Below are 13,397 nucleotides of genomic sequence, written 5' to 3'. Positions count from 1 at the left end.
CTCTAAAAACCTGGCAGCAGAGTCCAGGGCCTGCCCTCCGGAGATGGCTTTACAGGGGGACTCACACCTAGAAGAGCAAGAGACCTAACATCAGAAGAGGAACCAGAGAGAGGAGATACTTGGGAGACAGACTGCAGAAGCTCAGAGAAGAGGGATACAGGAATGAGGAGATGACTTGGGCAGTCTTGAAGGCTTCCTGGAGGAAGGGGCCTGGAGCAGGCCCTGAGATCAGATGAGATCAGCAATGGTAGCTAGAACAAGGTGGAAGTGTCTTAGGAGAGCTGAGAATGGGAGAGAGCAGGGCAGCAGTCAGTCTGCCCATTGCGGCCCATTCAGATGAGGCTGACGCTATATCTAAGTATCAGCCCAGGCCAAGCAGAGCTCCCAGCTAGGCACAGAGTAGGGTAGCTGAACCCTGCTCACTGTGAGAGGGGATCCCAAAAACTTCCAGGCTCTGAGCAGACCAAGGCCCATCTGCCATCTGGGCCTAATACAGAGCTTCCAAGCCCCTCAGGCTGGAGCTCTCCCACGAAGGCCTTGGGACAGGGCGTCCTTCCTCCCCATGTTTTTGTTCAAGTTGATTACACCTCAGGAATTTTTGCATCCAGAAACAGAGGCCCACATGTGCCTTCCTTGGCCTGTGGTTATCAGAATTCTCAAAGGGCAAAGTGCTAAGCTCAGAAGGAGTGGGTCGGAATGAATGGGGGAGGACAGCAGCAGCCCCAGAACTCACAAACAATCCCCAGAGACCCCCAAGTCTCCCAGAGTAGCTCAAAAAATCTCAACAATATCTCTAGAATTTTATATCACAAGAACCCCAGAACCTCAGTATCAACCCCATGGACCCCCAGAACTTTACGAACACACCAGAGCATTTAAAACACATCAAACCTCGGTCACATTCCAAGGACCCCCAAGGTCTGGCAGACCAAGCATGGGTTGGAGCAAGATGGTCAAAACCATGATGAGCAGTTACAGAAACCCAGAGACCCTCCCATCCCAGCCCTTGGCTCCCTGAGTCCAACTGTACTCCTCAAAAGTGCTATCCCACCCAACCTTGGTAAAGCCTCAGAGCCTCAGCATCACCTCTGTCCCCAGCAGCACAGCAGAGAACCCCCAATGGGCACTTTGGTCCAGGAGTAGGGGATAGATAGCCCATGGGTCTGCTTGTGCAGCTTCACCCCCCACCCCCACCCCGTGAGCCCGCAGATTAGAGGCCAAGGTGCATTCAACTCTATGCAGGCCAGAGAGCTCAGAGTCTGCCCTCATCTATGCAGTTCGCTCACATGTTTAGAACTGCCCCAGGCACGCACAGCTGCCTAGCCCTGGCTGGTGACCCAGCCTGATTCCATTCGGGAAAGGGAGGGCTGTTGGCTGCTAAACTCATATGAGGAGAGTGTAGCCAGAGGGCTCTCTGCTTCCTACCTTCCTTGTCTAGAGGGAGCCTCAGAAGTGTCACGTGACATGCCCGTCCTAGAACCCTCCTGCGTCATCAGAGCATAAGAGACTTAGGTCAGACTGCTCTGGTATGAATGTGGACACTGGTGAGGAGTGGGGGGGGGGGAGCAGCGTGATCTTCCCCTCCCAGAGGACTAAGCTAGAACTGAGTCCATAGAGGAAGGAAGGTGGGGGTGCAGACTTCAGCTCAGGACAAAAGTAGCTTTCTTACTTCCACAGGGTAGTGAGCGCCACCACCGTGGGTGGGAGAAATTAAGCAGAGATTGTTAACATCAGGATGAGCCCGCCTTCAGAGAGGACTGGCCCAAAGGTCATGACAATTCCCCCAGCCATAACAGCCCTGGATTCTCCCAGCTCGTCCTCCCTCTGGGGGTGCCACCTTAGCTTGGGTTTGTCACGTTGGCTTTGTGCTGCCCTCCTTCCTCACCGAAAATGCTGACTGCTGGGTATGTCGCCTGAGTGCTTGCTCCTTGTTCCCACAGCACAGGGCTCTCCAGTCCGTTGGCCCCCAGCAGACCCTACTCAATATGACTCGTTTGACATCGTCCAGACTTTTGGAGCTCACACTAGCTGCCCAGTGTCCCCCAAGCACAGCATCTCCAGGTCTTCAACCTCATCCTTCAGAACTGCTCAGTCCTGGCATTCCTCCCCCTTCCCTGCTCCCCCATCTGCTCCAGTCCTACCTGACCCGCCTCTACCAGGGGCTCTCCAGACCTCTCCCTTCTGTACTTCTTCCTCTCCTTATTGATCGCCCCAGGGAGTCCTGTCCCTCCAGGCAGACATGGTGCACCCCAACAGCTGGAGCTTGTTCCTCTGAGCACCAGCACCAGCTCTGGCTGGGGTCCCAGGGGGTTGACTGGTTTTGCAGCCTCAGCACTTGGCCCTGGGCAGTGTTCCCAGCACCTGCTCTCAAAGGTGTTTTATCTCCTCCTCCCAGAAAGGCAGCTCCCTCCTTGCCACCAGCTCTGCCAGGGCCCCTCCCCCTCCCGCCTATAATTCCAGAATCAGAGAAGCCCACCCCACCCCCACCTCTCCAGCTCAAGGGAGGACTGGGGCCCCCCATCACACACAGGACCGCTCATCTCCAGGGGAGCCTCTCTATCTCCTGAACCATTTGCCTGAAACTTGATCTCTCTGACCGTCAGTCACCTTGGTGGAGAAGCCAGTAAAGGGCTCTGATGACTGAGTTCCCCAGCTGTGGCCCTGGATGAGCTCAGGAACCCCCTACCTACCCTCATTTGTCACCATCCATCACTGGGGACAGGGGGAGGGACGTTGCCTGAGAAATTGCACCAAGCCAGAGGGGCACAGCCAGCTAAGCTTTTGACCCAATCCTCCCCACCCCTGCGCCTGGCTGGGCAGAAAGAGCCCTGAACGGGAGGAGAGGGCAGTTGGTCTCACTTTCATGGGGCTTTGGGGTTCAAATTTTAGGTGTGATCCATTCCAGGGGGAGCACCGAAAGGCCCACTCAGAGAGCTTTCTCAATTCCTCATAGCCCAGTCTTTCCCCACAAGAAGGCTGAGGTTCTGGGGCAGCTGTGCTCCCAACTACCCTCCCCCAAGGCCGCAGAGAGAGTCCCCTGGTCCCCGTCACTGAGCCCCGGTGGACTTAAACCACCAGGCCTCCCCTCCCCTTCCTAGAGGGGTGTAAATGAGACTGAGGAAGGAAAACAAGCTCATAAGGTGCTGAAACGTGGTGCTGGGGGAGGTGGGGAGGCAAAGGCGAGACCCTAAATTCCCAGGAGGACACCTGGGAAGACATCTCCTCCTCGAAGGAGAAAGAATGGGGCAGCCCAAGGAGCCCAAGCTTTAGGATGTGAGACTGGCTTCAGTAACAGTGAAGACTCCAGAACAGCAGACACAGCGACAAGGATGGTGCCAGGGCTGTGCCTGCTCAGCGGAAGATGAGGGAGAGGGACCAGCCCAAGCCAGGTCCCCGGTTGGGGGTGTGGGGGTGCGAGAGACAACTAGTCCACATTTCTCTCACACATCGAAGTTTCTTTCTCTTTCTCCCTCCCTTCAAAAATAAATAAAATCTTGTAAAATAAAATAAAATATATGTAGTAAGCAAAGCAAACCATAAGACTATGTTGAAGCCTGCTGTGAAGGCGCCACTTGAGCCATGTGAAATGGCTTCCACCCACAGCCTAGGATTGTACACCCCCCAGCCTCCCTCAAAGCCGGATGCAGCCCTGGGGCTAAGTAGTGGCCAATGAGATCGAGACAGAAGCAGGTGTTTTCTTTACCCTTTTCCTCCTTCCAGTTAGTTGAAATTCAGTTGTGATGGCTAAATCTCAAGCAGCCACTTTGGGCAATGAGGTGGAGGTCATGCATTAAATAGGACAGAGCAGTAAATTGTCTAACAAAGACAAAGCCTGAGCTAAGACCAGATCTTAAGGCTACAGGAAACCTCAGAGACCCTGCTCTAACTATACTCATCATCACGTCCAGGGGAAACCAAGGCCCAGAGAAGCCACATGACAGTCCAGCAATAGTAACTGAGTTAGGAGATGCTTTGCCAGAGATCCCCAGCACCATCGCCGCCCAACCCACAGGGCTCTTTCTCTTTCTCTAGATGCATCCTTTTCCAGAGCTTGAATGCTGCTCCATTCTGCGGCTGGGAGCTCAGTCCACGGGGCTGAGCAAAGGCCCCAGAGTTGGTTAGCGGCAGGCCTGAGACGCACTGCTCAGCATTCTGTCTGCTGAGGGTACAGCAGACTTCTGCCCACCGGGGCCCACTCCTCGGTTGGTCTGTCAGTTTCTCCTACTTGGCTTCTTTCTTTCTCTCTCTCTGTCCTTCTGTTTGCCTGTCTGTCCCAGTCCACCAGTCTCTCTTTTCATCCCATTATTGTCTCTCTCTCCCACTCTCTCTCTGACTCAATCCACCTGTCTCCTATCATTGATTCTAGAGAGAGGGAAAGGGAGGGAGAGAAACATCTATGTGAAAGGGAAATATTGATCAGTTGCCTTCCATCCCAATCAGGGATCAAACCCAAAACATAGGGTTTTGACGGAGAACTGAACCTGCAACCTCTGATACACAGAGCGGCTCTCCAGGGCTCTCCTATCCTTGTCTCTCCTCTGACTCTGTGTCTGCCTTTCTCTCCATTGATCTCTGTGGATCTGTCTTCTCTCTCCCTTTCTCTGTCTTTCCCTTTCTCCTGCTTCGTTTCCCCGTCTCTGAACCTGGCTGTGAAGTTGGTCTCTCCTCCTAGATGTGTTATGTGCTGACGTGGTGCTGCCCCTGCCAGCTCCTGCCCCCACCCCCTACCTGCTCTAAATGTCTCTGTTGCTGCAGGTGGTGTTGGTCTCAGGACCTCTGACTCTGCAGGGCCCCCAGGCAGGGGTCTGAGTTCTTGGGACAAGTGGAGCATGGGGTGACTAGGCACATGGACGACTGAAGGTCAGTGCTGCCAATGCTGGCAGAGAAATTAGCACCCTCTTTCTCCTGCCACCCAAGGAACTTTATCCCTTCCGAGGCAAAGCTGGCTGAGGACGCTGTCGGCGTGAGCCCAGGGATCATGTGTGCAGCCCACACCTCCTGCTTAGTGCAGCCTAGCTAGAGGGCAGGCTTCGGGGATGATCCACACTGTGCTATGCTGGAGATTTTAATTATTTATTTTTAGACAGAGGGGAAGGGTGGGAGAGAGGGAGAGGGAGAGAAACATCAGTGTGTGGTTGCCTCTCATGTGCCCCCTACTGGGGACCTGGCCCCCAACCTAGGCATGTGCCCTGACTGGGAATTGAACCAGCAACCTTTTGATTTGCAGGCTGGTGCTTAGTGCTTAATCCACCGAGCTATACCAGTCAGGGCAAGAGACTAAGGTTTTAATTTTGCCTTTACCACCTACTAGCTGAGTGAGCACAAACGAGGCCCCTTTCTGCTCTGGGCCTGTTTTCCCACGTGTGCAGTGGAGAGGCTGGCTGCTGTGCTCCACTTCGCTAGTCTGACTCTATCAGACTCTATCACTCCATGAGCCGCTGGCATTGTGGACTCAGATGGAATGAGGTGTGGGCCTGAGACAATTCCCCTGTGAGGCTGGAAGTCTGCCATAGAGGGCTGGGGACTTAAGTCTTGGTGTGCAGTGGTGATGGTCACACCAGCCCGGGATCTGCAAGCCTGAGGTGCAGACCCATCCCTTCACTCACCTACCTGATCTCTCTGTGCCTCTGTTCCTTCCACCCCACCCACCACCGCCAGCCCTTGGGAGGCTCTGGTGAACTCACAGGCTCCCCACCAGAAGGACTCATTTCTGAACAGAGGCTGGGAGTGGGGTGGGGTGGGGTGGGGGCAGTTGAAGGTAGATCCTTGGGGTGGGGACTTGAGGGCCCACAGGAGCCGTGGAGGGGGAGGCTGAAAGGAACTATTGTAAGAAGGAAGGATGCCCTCTGTGCTAAGTTCAGGCCCAGGCTGTTTTAGACGAAGCCAGTGGCCTCTGAGTAGTTCTTTTTCTGGGGAAGAAAGACTGAAGGGCCCCTTAAGGCCTTTCACACTGGGGCTGCTGAAGGAAGGCAGCTTAGAAATCAGCACTGTGGCCTCCTCTGCTCACCCCCCACCCCACCCCATCTTGACTCCTTCTTAGAAGCCAGGTCTCTGCCTGGAGTTCAGGCCTTTTGAAAATCACAGGAGGCTGAATCAGGGAGGCAGCTGGGTATGTAAGGAATCCCGGGAAGGGAGTAGGGATCTGGTCCTGCTCTGCTGTCCTCACCTCAGTTTTTCCATCTGTAAAATGGGAGTGCTACCCATCCCTAGCCTGCTAAAATTCACTGAGGTTTCCAGACTTTCTATGTGGGACCGAGGCCAGGCCAGGAGAAGCCTGAGCATCAGGAACTACTGACTCTGGCCTGCTTCCGCCCTGCCCCCTCCCCATGCTGCTACCCTCTCTCCTGGACACCAGGATGCATCTCTGAGTCCAAATATGGGTCAAAAGTCCAAGAGGGTCTTCATTTCTCACAAATAGAATCCAAATGAAACAGCTGAAAGAACTATTTTTTATACTTTTCTGCACAAGGAGAAGCTGGGTCAAATTTGTCCATTAATTCATTTATCCTCCCAATTCATTCATTGTATAATGTGTTAATGGCCCCCCAGGCACCTCCTCCATGTCCTATCCTGTCCTGGGCACACAGACGTGACCCCTGAAGGATGTTCAGTCAAGTGCGGGCAAGCAGCCATTTGAAAGGGAAGAAAAAGGTGCAGAATGTGGCAGAGAAGAGTCACCAGCCAGGTTCCAGAGAAGCAGACTTTTAGCCGTTTGGAGGATGTGTAGGGTGACATCAGGTGGGGCTGACGTTTGGGCAGAGGACATAGTGCTCACGAAAGCAGGAGGCAGGGTGTGGAGACGGGGCAACCTGGCTGGGGGCAACAAGAGTGAGCCATGGGGGGGCACATAATGCTGAGTGAATAGGCCAGGCACAAAAAAACCCCACAAATACTGGGCGGTTCCGCTTGTGTGAGATGTCTGGAGTAGTCACACTGATAGGCAGAGACAAGAGAACACTGGCTGCCAGGGGCTGGGGGCGGGGCAGTGGAGATTGCTGTGTAATGGGTGTAGCATTTCAGTGGACAAGATGTAAAGAGTTCTGGAGCTTGGCTGCACAACAATGCAGATGTACTTAACACTCCTGAACTGCACACTCAAAAATGGTTAAGATGGTAAATTTTATGCTTTGTGTATTTTACCGCAATTTTTTTCAAAGATTTTATTTATTTATTAGAGAGGAGAAGGGAGGGAAAAAGAGAAGAGAAACATCAATGTGTGGTTGCCTCTCACGCACCTGCACTGGGGACCTGGCCTGCAACCCAGGCATGTGCCCTGACTAGGAATTGAACTGGCAATCCTCTGGTTCACAGGTCTGCGCCCAATCCACTGAGCCACACCAGCCAGGGCTTTTTCTTACCACAATTTAAAACAAAATAACTCACTCCTCAAAAAAAAAAAAAAAAGAGCATGCCCCAGAGGCTCAGTGTAGGGAGGGGTCAGAAGTGGTGGGCCCTCAGACCAAGCTAAGGCTGATGCAATCACTGCACCTCCTTTGTAGAATGTTAGAGGGAAGAAAAGACACAAAGCAAGGAGAAGAGGGGAGTGTTGAGGTAAGATGGTGTGTGCACGGGGCCTGCTTGCAAGGGTACGGGGCGGGGTACAGGGCGGGACAGAGGTCAGACCTCCAGCAGAAGGGACTGGCTCCCACAGTATAACATCTCTGAGAGTTACTTGAAGCATGCAAGGGAGGAGAGCTGCTTGTACAGAATCATTGTATCTCTAAGACCTCAGACCTAGCAGAAACTGTGGCCTTCAGCTCTGGGGTGGTTGCCAGGAGCAGCTGTTGAGGTCACAGTTTCCAAGTAGCCTCTGCTACCCACTCTCTCTCCCAATGGCCAGACTGTGGCCTTTCTTAATATGACTGAGAGACTTTCAGACCATCAAAGCTGTGGGAAGACATCTACCTGACTTCCGCCCATGGTACGGATGGGGTCACTGACACCCAAAGAGGGGAGGGGATTTGCCCAAGTTCATCCACAAGTCAGGTGACTAGAACTAAGGTCTTCTAAACCCTCTTTGCCTTGCCTTCTTCTTAGGGGACCTTAAACTGAATTTCGTTATTGCAGAAGAAGCCTACCACATGTGCTCTTCGCTGGGATGGTTAATGCCACACTTACACCGGCTATCTTTTACTGTATGAAAATTAGGCATTCCAGTTAAGGTCACTTCAAATGAAGCTTTTCTTCAGTGAAATCTATGCCGTCCATTATTGTGCTCCTTAGAACTGTACTTCTATAATTTTAGGGTACACAAGTCTCTAATAGAATAAATTTAAATCTTTGAGCCAGACTCAGGACATGTTTAATAGGGGTAAGTGTAGATTGCATCTAAGTTCAGATCCCAGCTCTGCTTCTGAAGTTCTCTCAGCCTCAAATTCTTCATCTGTAAAATGGGGATAATTGTATCTACCTTATAGAGTCATGTAGAGTACCTGGTACCCAAGAGCTGCTCAGTGAAGAGTACTGTGAATGATATGATGATGTATTCATTAATGATGAGAATAATGATGACGGAGGTGGTCATGGTGATGCTGGTGGTGATGGTGATGACGATGGTAATGACGGTGGTGATGACAGTAATGACGATAGTGGTAGCGGTGGTAGTGATGGTAGAGATGGTTCTTACTGAGGAGTGTCCAGAATTTCCCCTACCCCACCGGGTGTGTCAGAATCAAGGAGGATCAGTTCCAACTCGACAACTCTTTGCTGTGAGAAGCACTGGGCATTCTGTCAAGTGAAGCTAAGCTCCATATCGTGAGTTTTGATTAGGAAAGTAAACTGGTTCCAGAAGCAGGAGCTAAGGGCACACTCCCGGGACAGACACAGTCCTTCTCTCCTTGAAACACATCTCTCCCTGTGAGTCAAGGACTCTTGGGACTAAACAAGCACATGGAGACAGACTCTCCCGGAAATAGGAAGTCCTGATTTTCCCATGCCTAAGTGTTCCCCTCACTGGTATTCCTTGTCCCTGACCCTGCTGTTTTTCCCTACAGAACTTACTATCTCTAATAGACATTATTATTTACTTATTTTCTATGTTTATTTTCATTGGTCTCCACTAGAAGATAAGCTTTAGGAGGGCAAGAATCCTTGTTTGGTTCACTGCCATATTCCAAATGCCTAAAATAGTGCCTGACATACAGTATATGCTCAATAAATATTTGTTGAATGAAAAAATGTTGAAAGGAAGGGATCGATGCTATCTTTGTTCTCCAGGTCAGGCCCAGCTTCCCAGCTTGTTAACCCAGTTTCTCTTCAAACAGAAACAGAGAGGGGTGGATGTGGCCAGGATGTAGGCTCTTAGACTGGCTCTGGCTGGTGCTGTGGGCAAGAGGAGGCATTGTGCAGCCCAGGGATCAGTCTCCAGCATGGCTATGGGCTTCAGGGGGTCTGAACTTCCAGTTGCTACATCCCTGCTGAGCCAGAGGCTGAAGGCAGAGGAGAAGACTGTGGTCCTGGAGTTTGAGGTCCTGAGTGTGGGGTTTAGTGAGGAAGGCAGATGCACCCTGCAGCTGTCCGCTGAGAACCCCTGCAGGCCACCTCTGGGCTGGGGTTCAGTTGCAGATAAATGATGGGACACCTTTCCTGCTTGTCCCCAATGTCACTGAGCAGCAACGTCCTGGCCAGAGCATCACCCCACCCGGAGTAAGTTTGTCTTTACTTTGTCCAAAAGTACAAAGCAAGGGTTGGGGTTAGAGAGAGAAGGACCTTGTAACTCCAGCCCCAGCCCCTGTCAAGGACTCCAGGGAGCCTCAGGGGAACTTGGAGAGGCAGGGTCAGAGATCCAGCTGGAATCCTAAAGCTCTGATTGTGTGACCTGTGGCCTTCCTTCTGTGTGTCCTGGGAATGCTCATGATGGCCGCTCAGGGTCAGGTGAGGAAGGTATGAAAGGAATGCTAAGAAATGGCTTTGTGGCCTGGCTGGTATAGCTCAGTGCATTGAGCACAGGCCTATGGGTAACAGGTTTGATTCCTAGTCAGGGCACACACCTGGGTTGTAGGCCAGGTCCCCAGTGGGGGCCATGTGAGAGGCAACCACACATTGATGATTCTCCCCCTCTCTTTCTCCCTCCCTTCCCCTCTGCCTATAGATAGATAGATAGATAAAATCTTTAAAAAATAGCTTTGTGAATTTAAAGAAGTATTGTATGGGTGGTACACAGCAGGTTTGGGGGCCAGTCCTGGCAATGGATAGTGCATAGAGCAACATTAGAGCCAGCATCCTGAGTACCCAGCCCTGAGTAACACTGGATTGTACATATGGGGGTGTGAACACTAAGGTGGAGACCAGGCCCTGCCTTCAGGAAGTTCAGGAAGTTTGCAGATCCTGTAGAAAGGTGAGAATTCTAACCAGAAAATAGTTTAGTAATCTAGGAGGAGCAGAAGATTCATTGCCTGAACTGCGAGTCCATCCAGGCAGACTTCCTGGAGGGAGAGATATGAGGGAATGAGAAGACCAGGTCCCAAGGCCTTGAGGCGGGCAGAAATCAGAGGCAGATTGAACTCTTCCCTCTGGGTGGTGGTAGGACCCATAACCATCTCACAGGCCCTCAACTCCCTGGCCCACCCCGGGCTTGGACCAGCCATCAGCAAAGGGAGGTGTCTTGCACGGGGCCTAGGAAGGTGTGACCCATTGGGAAACCTTAGCTAAGCCTGGCTTCAATTCAGTGCCTGGATCCCAGGTTTCCTGAGGCCTTCTGACGTGTGGGGGAGGCAAGGAGAGCCCCAGAGGCTCTTTCAGCTTCATGTTCCCTGCCCAGGTCTCTGCAAGAATCAGGGCAGCATTATTTGCAGCTGCCGGTGGAGGTGCTGAGGCTGGGCGAGGCCTTAGGCCCAGTGGGTCAGGGAGGCCTTCTCCATCTATGAGGTTCCAGATCCCAGACCATCCCTCTATGAACATCTCTGCTGGAGCAGGAGAAAATGCACCACTACTGCAGCAGCCCAGCTCTGCTCCAGGCCAGCAATGACCCCACGGCTAGGCCTGCCACTGCAGGGCCCTGGCCTAAAGTGACCTTCTGCATGCACCAGGCCCTCAGCTCCAGAAGCAGGCTGCCCTCTGGGGCCCGGCCAGCCAGAACAGATGTCACCTCGCCCAGAGCCCCAGCTGCCCGGGTGGCAGGTGAGAGTTTCCTGGGTGTCACCTCAAGTTCTGGCATCCCTGCCTGCCCAGTCAGAAGACCCAGGTGTCTCTGGTATGCCTGACTGTCCACTCCCTCACCAAGCAGAGCAGCAGAACTTCCCAAAGTGGTCTCATTCAGTCCTGGAGAGCATGCTTTCTGAGGGTGGAGACGGGGGTCCCAATTCAAAGGGGGAAACAGAAAATAGTGCAAAGGCCATACAGAGCAGGGACACAGCTGGCTGGTCCTGGTTTCTTTTGTCCAGTGGACGAGTGTCTCTTGAGGCCCTTCAGTCCCTTATTCAAATCTCATACATTCTCACCAGGTTTTGAGGGAGGTCTGGAGTGATCTGGAGAGAGAAGCCTGTGTGTGCCCACCCTCAAGCCCATCCAGCTCCCACCATGACCGTGAGGGACTCACTCTGAACCAGGACCCTGGCATCCTTGGGCCTAGGTGAGGGGGTCTTGTTCCTGTCCAAGCTGTAGGAGGGCCCCCTGCTATGGCTGTGTTCTGCAACCAGGCATGCGTCTGGTGGGCCTCAAAACCAGGATAGATGGGAACTAGCAGAGCAAGTGGCAGCCCGTTTGAGGTGGAGAAGCAGGGTCATCCCCAAGGGTGCTTGATCCCATTTAAAGCCAACAGTATATTCTGGGGACCTTAGTGTATGTACAACAGTACATGGAATCCAAAGCTAGGTAAGTCTCTGGGCTGAGGGGCTACCTGGCTTGAAGACATTAAATTACAGAAATTAAAGCTGCCTTGGACACAATGTGGGCGTTGTCCTGGAACGCATGTGCTGAGCTCTAGTAGGGGGGTGGGTGTGTCCGACTTTGGAGCCTAGGAGAGGCTTCTCAGAAGAGATGTTATTTGAGATGAATCTCTCATTCATTCATTCACTGACTAAGGCATTCATTCACCCACCAAATATTTGTTAGGTGCAGACTCTCTCAGACCCCACTCTGGGATGGCAGTTCCAGGCTTTAGAGAAGGTATTCTGAAAGAAGGAACCAGAAGAAGCTGGCTGGGGAGAAGGAAAGGTTTTGGCTGGCAGCAGGACAAAGAACAGAGGTTGAAACCAGAAGTTTACAGCCTGGGGCGGCTGGCTCTCCTGTGGCACCTGTCTCCCAGCAGCGCATTGATCTGGGGCTGAAGTGAAGCCTGAGGGGGGGGAGCTAAGTTGGGTTGGGAGAGGGAGGGTGGGTGGATAGGAGACAGTGGGAGGAATCAGGGGACAGTGTCAACAGAGTGAGGTGAATATTCCATTCAGGAGGCAGTGGGGGACCACTGGGGCAGTTTGTGCAGAAGAAAGGCAGGATCTGAGCTGTGCTTTAGACAGGATGGTCTGGCAGCTTGTGCCAGAAGAACGGCAAGGACAGCCAGGGACCCAGGGCCCAGCTTGCCTGGGTCTCATACCCTTCCTATATGGCATTTTGCTTCCTCAGGCTGCAAGCTCCCGGACTCAGGGCCTGGCCCTGGCCCTCGCCCTCTCTCCAAGAGTTTGTCATGGGACTAGATACACAAAAGGCTCAGAGCTCAGGAAGAAGCAGACCTCTGCTCTCCAGGTGCCAGCATGCCCCGGCCACCCCAGCCAGAGGCCACGTGGGGAATGCTTTGCGGGCTGCCTTTGTGAATGCGTGGGAGGGAGGGGTGGAACTGCTGGGGAAGGGGGCAGAGAGGTGGCTGAGCCATCCTAGGCAGCTCTAATTTCTGTTATTTAATGCCATCATCTCTCTGGCATTCTTGGTCTTTAAGTGTCAGATGTCTGCTTCTAGCGAGAAAAGAAAATGGCTTTAGGGGAGGGGAAAATCGCTTCCCTCCTGGGGGATGGTGGTGTCAGCAATCACAGCCCTAACAACCAGGCCAGTAGCTGGTGGGGGGCTGACACGGGAGGGGCCCTTCAGAGAAGAGTGGAGCTGCTGCTTTCACCTCAGCCTGCTGTTCTGCCAAGGAGGCTGGCACCTTTCTGGGGTTTTGACTTGGAGATTCAAAGACACAGATGAAAGAGCAGCAGGAAGACTAAGACAGGGTTCTCAGTGAGAGTGGGACCACAGGTTGTCCTTCTGGCCTGCGGCCGACTCTCTGGGAAAGTGAATGTGGCCTCGAACCACAGGGACCTTTGAAACCACTCGTCCTCTCCTCTTTGTAGATGGGAACATGAAGCCCAGGAGGGAAGGACTTACCCCAACCCTCTTCAGTTCCCAACTAAAGAGGAAGAGAAGGGAACCGAAAGGGGTGGGATTGGGTTGAGAAGCAAAGGCAGTGAGCAGAAAGGATGGAGAGG

The 13,397-nt window shown here is 52.9% G+C and overlaps 2 protein-coding genes across 13 annotated transcripts in view; one reads left to right on the top strand and one right to left on the bottom strand.

The window, feature by feature from the left end:
- The window catches only part of STRA6 (signaling receptor and transporter of retinol STRA6), a 40,211-nt gene that overhangs the window by 25,470 nt on the left and 1,344 nt on the right, over positions 1-13,397 (bottom strand). For 5 of the 12 annotated variants that reach the window (XM_037134542.2, XM_037134544.2, XM_037134538.2 and 2 more), the window contains exon 1: positions 2,142-2,336. The exons of 1 other annotated variant lie outside the window; for it this stretch is intronic. The gene's annotated coding sequence lies outside the window, so the exon portion shown is untranslated. Of the gene's footprint in view, positions 1-1,425; positions 1,441-1,885; positions 2,088-2,141; positions 2,337-13,397 lie in introns of those variants that run through there. 6 more of the 12 variants (XM_037134540.2, XM_037134541.2, XM_037134547.2 and 3 more) reach the window with 4 other exon arrangements.
- CCDC33 (coiled-coil domain containing 33) overlaps positions 8,508-13,397 on the top strand; it is a 117,681-nt gene continuing 112,791 nt past the window's right edge. The window contains exons 1-2 of the mRNA XM_037134513.2: positions 8,508-8,609; positions 10,914-11,118. Of these exons, the coding sequence (XP_036990408.2) occupies positions 8,508-8,609; positions 10,914-11,118 (307 nt within the window). The remainder of the gene's footprint in view (positions 8,610-10,913; positions 11,119-13,397) is intronic.

The sequence above is a fragment of the Artibeus jamaicensis genome, unplaced genomic scaffold (genome assembly GCF_021234435.1).
Source record: "Artibeus jamaicensis isolate MK-2021 breed Jamaican fruit bat unplaced genomic scaffold, CSHL_Jam_final scaffold_286, whole genome shotgun sequence".
Taxonomy (NCBI): Eukaryota; Metazoa; Chordata; class Mammalia; order Chiroptera; family Phyllostomidae; genus Artibeus; species Artibeus jamaicensis.
This window is presented reverse-complemented; position numbering and strand designations above follow the sequence as displayed.